This window comes from Aegilops tauschii, chromosome 7, assembly GCF_002575655.3.
Source record: "Aegilops tauschii subsp. strangulata cultivar AL8/78 chromosome 7, Aet v6.0, whole genome shotgun sequence".
Taxonomy (NCBI): domain Eukaryota; kingdom Viridiplantae; phylum Streptophyta; class Magnoliopsida; order Poales; family Poaceae; genus Aegilops; species Aegilops tauschii.
The window spans coordinates 12,163,063-12,171,960 of record NC_053041.3 but is presented as its reverse complement, the minus strand read 5'-3'; the positions used below and the strand labels follow the sequence as shown (position 1 = coordinate 12,171,960).

The 8,898-nt window shown below is 41.2% G+C and overlaps 1 protein-coding gene across 1 annotated transcript; it reads right to left on the bottom strand.

Moving 5' to 3' along the window:
* Window positions 1–1,067: 1,067 nt before the first annotated feature.
* LOC109767377 (uncharacterized) lies at window positions 1,068–1,754 on the bottom strand. The gene has a single exon (XM_020326132.1). It carries the CDS (start codon window positions 1,752–1,754, stop codon window positions 1,068–1,070), a length of 687 nt encoding a protein of 228 aa, XP_020181721.1.
* Window positions 1,755–8,898: the final 7,144 nt, after the last annotated feature.

Below are 8,898 nucleotides of genomic sequence, written 5' to 3'. Positions count from 1 at the left end.
TTACAATAGTGCGAAAACTATTTTGATAGCAGTTATGCATCTATGGGGTTACGTCTTCATTATGTCTTGGGTGATGATGACTATGAGAGGAGGACATGTTGCTGTTAGAGTAAATGCTAGGATTCGGCCCTATTCAGGACTCAAAATAGGTCTTTCACAGGTGGTTGCTTTATTGGCTGCTGTTTCCCTGGCTATAATCATGAACGATGGTAATGCAAATGGAATCGTTAAGGGGGTTTTATTAATATTTTAAATCATGGAGTTAAGATGGTAGAACTACCTATGAGTGTTTGCGTAGGAGATGCGGGAAGGGCATCAGTTGTGTTCTTGACTCTTTGGCAATGCAGGAATAATGTGAGATTACACAATAAATGGTATAGTGATCTTATGATTCTTGTTTAGCTAATTTGCTTGTGGATCATGGGATGGTCTATATTGCAGATGAAGGTGGTAAACAAAGAGGTGCTGAAGTTGGGAGCAAAGAGGTGATGATGGTCTATATGCGCAGGCTAGAGCATGTAGCAGGTGAATTGTACAGTTCATCGCAAGTGTGGAGTCAGAGGGTACTGCGGTGTCGCCTGCGCATCTCTGTCGTAGTTTTATTTTTTGGACCTTCATGTTAAGTCTGGCTGGGCTTGCTACCATGTATGATTTGTGCTGCTAGTTGATTACTTTAGTTTCTAGCTGTAGTTTGTATCAGGGGCTTGAAAGACCATGTAGTTTCTGTTAATGGAAAATCAGAGGGGGCGACCCTTCTTTTGATTAAAAAAATGAACTTTCTCTATGCAATTAAAAAATAAAATTTCTCTATTCAAACCCAGTTGAGAACAGTATTCATTATAAATCTGAAATAATCTTTTGTAAAAATGGCTATCACATTCTGTATCATAGCTAGCGAAACCGAAACAAAATAAATGTCTTAAGTATAATATCTCGTGAACGTGGATCAAATTAGGCAAGACAGCTAGAATAAAGGATGATTCAACTTGCAGGAAATTTGAACTTACGACTTACTAGCAGTATAATAAAGTTTACAGACTATCAGCTAGATAAATAGAAGAAACATTTTAGGTTGATTCTTTCTTCCTTCTGGACTTCTTTGACCGCCTAGATGGTTTGGCGAGATGCTGGCACTGACTCTCTAACCCCTTCTGGAAGTTCACCAACCGCCTGTATACGTCGTAGGTGGCATACGCTTCCATGGAAGCATAATAGATGTTCTTCAAGGGCAAGGGCGCTTCTGCCCATATATGGTGGTCATCTTCTGTGAGAGCGTCCTTCATCTTGTTGTAGTTGTGCTGGATGATGGAACCAGTGTAGTCAGCCAAGCCATACTTTGGCTTAATCGTCACTGGATCAGGCACTCTCCACATATTCTGGATATCCACAAAGTTTTGTACCACCAGACCAACATGCTTGAGTTTTTTCTCGTCATTGTTGATGTCCACCCCAACAAAGGTGTACTCCTCGTCGAGTAGGAAGGCGGCAAGCAGGCCGCAGTGCTCATCAGCAACACTTATGTGGTACACGAGGACGTAGATGTCAACGCATAACTGGACCACGGCCGCCATCTGTGTCGGACCACGAGGCCAGGTGTACTCCACATCCAGTGCAACTATCTTCTGGTCGTCGTTCCGCAACCAGTATTTGAATCTGCCAATGCAGTACTCAACACAGCTAGCCTTGTTCGCGTACTCCACACAAATTTCGGTATTTCCATCTGCCCTAGCAACATAATCATCCTCGAACGCCATGCCGAAGGACTGTAATTGATGAAACTAGTATAAGACATGAAGCATGACAATAACATGATAACAATAAGCCGAGATGAATATGACGGCAGATAGTATAGGAATTCTGGCGCTATTGAAAGTTTATGTAAACAAGTGCATGAACAATTTAAACTAGACAAGTACTCCCTCTGTAAAGAAATCACTAAAGCAGTGAACCAAAAGTTGTTATATTTCCTTGCAGAGGGAGTATATGCGAATTAACAATCAAAATTTACGCTCTTGAAATATTTATCTTAACAACTGCATCAACAATCAAGAATAAACATGTATCTACAAATTGTTCATCGCCCATGCAGATGAAACTGTGTGTACAAACTAAAGAAGTAGGAGAAAAACAATAAATTGACAAGGCAACGGACTACATGTTGCAGGCAGATGAATCTGTGTGCACAAAATAAAGATGGAGGAGAACAAGAAATTGACAAGAAGAAGGCCATCGTATGTGCTGCTACTGGAGAACTACTAACAAAATTGACAGGAAGGAGAACTCACCGTTCCAGAAGCCAGATTGTTGGGAGAGTGGGCGACGCAGAGGAAGAGGGAATCGAGAGGACGCAGAGGCAGATGAACCGTTTTTGGAGAGTCGTGGCAGTGAGGACGAAGCGCCCTCGCGCATGCCCGTCCTAAATAATTGGGACGGGGCTCGTCCCGCGTGTTGGAGTCCTCACTTCCTTTTTCATGTTCACATTTAAAATGGGCTCATCCCATAGGCCCGTATAAGAAAGCACAAGAAGCCCAAACGCTTCACCGTTGAGATTACTGATCTAAACATGCTAAAAAATTCTCAAAATAAAAAAACTAGCTAAAAAAACATTACGTGATCTAAAACTACCTCTTTGTGAGATCCCAAATTCCCAATATTTCCTTATGGTGGGTTGTTAGATAATCCCCTATAAATAAACATTACGTGATCTAAAACTACCTCTTCCTGAGATCCCAAATTCCCAATATTTCCTTGTGATCGGTTGTTAGAGAATCCCCTATAAATACGAAGCTTTTCACGGCATAGATCATATACTTCCACCCCACGCCTCCCACCCCACACCTCCCATACCTAGCCTTCCATGACTACATCGAATTACCACCCCACGCCGCCCAAAGTAGCTCCAGGTCGGTGAAGCTGACGGAGCCGTCATCTTCAAAGCCTGCGTTGGCGAATCCTGAGATGAAAGAGAAGGGCACGTCAGAGAAGCCGATGAAAGAGAAGGGCACGTCGGAGAAGCCGGCGAATCAAAATATGAAAGCGAACGGCAATGGAGCCGGTCGTCATCGAGAGAATCCTCCGGTAACGATCGAGACCCTTGTATTCTGTATACACCCTCCTTCCCAAGTCTGCATGCAATCCCATTATTTACGGCGCACTTCTTTTTGATCTCGTTTAGTTACAGCCATAACGAACTATCCCTATTTTACCGAAGGGAGATGGGTGTGTCTAGAAAGGCTTGCACGAATCTTAGCATAAAATCAATGACATAGGAATTAGATAAGCAATACTTAGAGCACATCTAGATGTGCTTTAGCAAAACTTAAGGGAGATCGTGGATACCTTCCTCTCTTAGTTTTTAGTCGTGAATGCCTCTCTCCGTAATGAAACTTGCGCTAATTTTCGTGCTGGAAAGTTCTACGTGCAATGATATGGAAAGGAAGGACTAGTAATTCAACTTTGTTTAAAACCAGCACCCGAATCAACAAAATAATCGTAGTACTCCTAAATGCCTGATCAAATATGCAGTAGACAGAATACAAAGTAGTTTTGTACGTAAGTTGCACGCCTGACTTATTTGGCATTGAGAACATCAAATGTATGCACTATATTAAATTTTAGGTTGACGAGAAAGAAAGGAGAAAACTAAAGAGAAAGATGGACAGTAGGATCACATGTTACATTCCTAATATGGTGATTATCTATAAACTATTGATCTTGTGATCATGTATGCAATTATTTTCGTAAGCGTGACGCCCGAAACTTTAGTAGTGTACATAGACCAAACTCTGCTCTTTCTACTAAAAATCTATACTATTATTAGTCAATTTGCCGACAGAGATAGCTTGTTTTTCTATGTCTGGTGTTCATTATATGGCCTAGAAGCTCTATAATTTCATGCAGTACTGTAGAGCACAATTTTGATATTGGCATAGATTAGATCTAGTTGGTTCTATGCGTGTTTAAATGAATACCATACAGAATCTAATCACACTATTTGTACATTCAGGGAACTCAGGTTGCTTCATTGCTGCAATACAAGAAGTTCATAAAAGAATTAAACGCACAGCAACTGACGTACATCAAGTTGATTGGACTGGGTGAACTTCTCAAGACTCCTGGCATGAGAATGAGACGTCTACTGTGCCAGGCCATCGCTTATTCATATGATGCAGAGCAGGATGCCTTTATAATTAATGGGAGACCATGTAGGATCACACTAAAAGATGTGGAGCATATAACAGGCCTGCCCTGCATGGGGAAGAATCACGTCTCTTCAAATCACAACGATACTTTGGAGTTGTGGAAGGAACTGAAAGACCCCAATGACACAAAAGTAACTTTGAAAGTATTGCTAGCCAAGATGAAAGGCGACAGCACACCTAGTTTTGTCAGGCCATTTGTCTTGTACACCATAGGCAAATATGTATGCCCGACAACACAGCAGTATGTGGACAACAGATACCTTGGGATTGTTAGAAACGTTGAGACAATAAAGAGCACCAATTTTGGACAGCTTACACTTGACCATCTTATGACTAGCGTCAGGAAATTTGTAAATGGTGGAGCAAATCTGGAGGGCAACCTACCACTGCTGCAAGTAATACAATCATTATTAACATACAATACATTTAATTTTATGGAAAAATTTCTAAGCTGTTTTTGTTGTAATGCAGACGGGTACTACGAGAAGTGGAGGGTGCACCAATTGGACTCTACCATCTCGTATGCATCAAGGTTAAGGCCGCTGATCCAAAACTGGAGTGACAAGAAGGCACATAAGGTTGACAACATAATCAACAAAAATTATATAGGGGTTGGAGAGGTAAAGTGTTAGTACTGTGTGCTGGATTATCTACCATATGTTTTGAATGATACTAACGACACTAACATACAGTATGTCGATGACCTGCTGCGGCTTTTCAATCCGCCACCAGTTGGGACGCCAGTCAAACCAAAGACTGACGGTCAGGTAAATGATGAACATCAGGCACAAATATATATCGTAACTTTGCAAGTACAATCGAAGTCATATGCTTCTAACTGCTTGTAATTTGCAGGATAAGGCACTCATGGGCCGTGTATTGGCTGATTTGAAAGAAGTTGCCTCCATTGTGCGGGAAGCCAGTGCACAACAATTTGATAGGATGAGCACCCTTGAAAAAAAATTGACGAGTGCCTTAGGCGTACACTTGCGAACGGCAGACGCACGGACGACCTCATCACAGAATTCAATGTAAGTATACCATTATGAGTTTCTATAAATATTTTTACTATCAATACTCTCCACACTAACACATTTTTTTAAAGAACCACCGCTATGGAATATTTGATGCTGATCGCCCAGGAGTAGAGGACATACAACTGTCTGGCCTGGGAGTACCTGCGGACCCAATGGAGGTCCCATGAGAGAATACTACTCACCAGCAAAAACAAAAAAAGACACGGAGGTCATTGCCAAAGGCATTTCTGCTAAGGGAATACAAAAAGATAACATGGATGCCCCCATGAAGAACGTAGCTGAAGATTTGCAGCCTGCTCCTAGTTTGCAATCGCGAAAGCATTCAAAAACCACCACAAGCCTTGAAGCTTTCATGGTGATACACATTTCACATCTAACTGATTTTGTTTTAAGTTAATGCAGATTCGTAGCTAACATATGATCTTCCACGTTCAGGATGAGAAGACAGAGTTGTTGCTACAGCTTGCAAGGAGAGTCTCAAGAATGTTTCACAGCTTTATAAAGAGCTGGATGCTTCGCAGGGTGCTCCGAGTTTGGATTCGTGAAAGCATTCCAAAGCCACCACAAGCCTTGAAGCTTTCCTGGTGATGCACATTTTACAGTTAACTGGTTTTGTTTTTTTATTTCGCGCAGATTGCAAGCTAACAAGTGCTTTATTTCAAATCACTGGATCCTCTGAATTTGAGGCACAATGAGAATGTGCGAAAGGCTGAAGAAAGAAGATATCGAGATGATGAATATTTCAGTATTGAGGAGGGGGAGAGCCGAGGCAGGTACCAAAAGCAAACACCGGTCTGCCAAGGCTAAGGCAATAAGGGAGCCGGAAGAGACCCATGTCTTCCCAGTTGATGAGGACAACTATGATGATTGTTTAGCAAAGCAGCGACAAGATAGTGTGGTTGATTCCATGCTACCAACTCGTACGAGCAGCCGGAAAAGAGTGGCATCTTCATTATTGTGCAATGAAGATTATGTTCTGTACGATAGTGATAAGAAGAGAAAGAAAAATAGGACTCCATTGGAGTCTACCAACGATTCCAAGGACACAAAGAATACAAAGAGGAAAAACGGTGCAAGCATTTTTAAAGATACAGACACAGGTGCTTCGAGGCTGGAGACCGACCATGACAAGTTTCGACAGTATTACGTGGCTGAAATTGTCAACACCTCAGATCTTGATAAACAATTGGTGGTAATTGATGACATTGTTCTGCTACAGAAGCATTTGCAATGCCTCACCATGACAGATGGAGTTTTAGATGACAAATGGTTGGGTCACGAAGTAAGATATTTGCCAAATTATTTTATCAATTTTCTTTTGCACATCACAATTAACTTGAATTTTGTTTTAGTTGGTTGATGCTGTGATTCAGATCATGCGTCATGATCATCCTAAGGACATAAGGGACGGGCAACTGGTTTACATTGAGAGGGTGGCCGGCGTCGCTATGCTCGAAAGAGATGGTAAGGTAGAGAACTGCCACAAGGCCGCTTTGGCGGGCAGTCATGGAACAACAAAAGGAGACAACTACCTCAGACATGATCTGGTACCATCTAACCATGACATAAACACATTTATTTTTGTAATCATTATGCATGTTGATGTAATCATCTTTGTTGTCCAGGTTTTTCTACCTACGAACATGGTGAACACCCACTGGTTCCTTGTGGTCGTAAACCCCAGAAGGAGGGAGATTCAGATTCTTGATTCGCTTTTCAGCTACGTAGTAACACAAGTGGTTCACGTGGTGAGATTTTAAACGTCTTTCAATATAACACAGCATTTAGCATCATACCTAACCTTGAACCGTGAGCAACTTCTCATACCATGGACTTTGGCAGATACGTGGGGTGGAAGCACATCTGAGAGCATCGCTGCGAATCAATGGACCACAAAGCCATGCATGGCAAGACATTAACGTGACCCAATGGACAGTAAAGCATGTTCCTGTGCCAAGACAAGATGACAAGTCAGTCAACAGTATTAGCTTCTAAATATGTTTTTCATTGTTAATACGTGAAATGGTGCTAACAGAATTAATTGTTGTAGTTCTTCTTGTGCACTCTACATGTTGAAGAACATCGAATTCTTTACGGGAGAAGATCTAACGCTGCGTTATGAGAAAGTACGTAGAGTAACACCTAAAATTCTGTCAATTTTGTAAACATATGGAATGATACTAACATATCCTCCCATGCAGACATACATTGACAATTATAGAAGAGAGCTGCATGTTGTCCTTCTTAATTCGCCCTACAACAAATTGAAGTCCATGAAAAGGCTGAAGACGTACAATGCTAGCCTATCGGATGCAGCTGCGATTGAAGATCATGAAGATGCAAGCAGTTAGTCCAGCAGTGGTTGATTCTTAGATCTGGAGTGTACACTTGGTTATGAAGCGGTAGAGTAGGGTGTGGTTTGGTTTTAGTCCCGAAGAAGGTTTCCTAGCCATGTTCATAATCCAGTGCGGATTAATCAAGTTGTAATATTTCACAGTACTGGTTCCAAATAATATTCTCGAAATAAATTTGGTCTGCATGGGAGACGCTGAAACATATATTTGCTTTTTACAACCAGAACTTTTGAAGCTTAGGAAGGTTAACTGAATTCTTACATTTATATTTAAGTGTTGTCGGAGTCTGGACAAGATTCAGAACAATTACATCGCTAGTTAGAAGTTTCAGAATTTTTTTAACATTGCTAGTTAGAAGTTTCAGAATTTTTGTAACATCGCTAGTTAGAAGTTTCATAATTCTTTTAACATCGCTAGTTAGAAGTTTCAGAAAAATTTCAGCGAGTGCTGAAATATTTTGGCATCGCTAGTTAGAAGTTTCAGAATTTTTTTAACATCGCTAGTTAAAAGCTTCAGAAAAATTTCAGCGAGTGCTGAAATATTTTGGCCGAAATTCAGTGAGGCTGAAATATTTTGGTTGAAAGGCAAATATTGCAGTGAATGCTGAAATGAATGAAGTTCAGTTATTTCATCGAAATCTCACTGAGGTGAAAACCATGGTGTCGTGCCATCTTGAGCAGCACCAGACATGATTCAGTATTATTAACAAAATTTGGTCTCACATATACGAGGAAAAAAGGTATGAACATGAGCATGCAAGATCGGATGGGCGATAAAATAGCTTCACAAGAGAGTAAAATACTTCACATGTGAAGACTCAATCTTAGTTGACTTTAGAACCAGTTTTCATCCTAAAAGAGGTCCAGTGAACTACTTATAAGCAATAATAAAAGCGGTCCAGTTCTTTTGGCTGATTTTCAAAGAAACGGGAACGATATCTTTTTGATGATCGTGATTCTCAGGAGACCTACGTGTTGTTACACAACTTACCTTGGTTTTTTAAACCATAACTTACCTTTGCTAAACTCTCCACGCCCCCCTAATATTCAACCAGGTGGGTCCCCTCCCTTGATTTCCTCCAACAAAAGAAATCTATACGTAGAAATATGCCCGGGTTGTTACGATCCCTATAAATAGGGATCCTTTGAAACCTCGTAGATCATAGTTCGTCCTTCTGCGCCGCCCAAACCAGCAAGACAGAAGGACGGAGCAACCCAGGAATCCAGCAAGATCGAACGATGGAGCCAAACATGAATCCTCTGCTAACTCCCCACGATCTCAGCCGCTTCTATTTTTGGTGCCACG

What these genes read in the sequence shown, in the direction of transcription:
- LOC109767377 (XM_020326132.1), bottom strand. Translation starts at nt 1,754, where the DNA reads ATGGCGTTCGAGGATGATTATGTTGCTAGGGCAGATGGAAATACCGAA.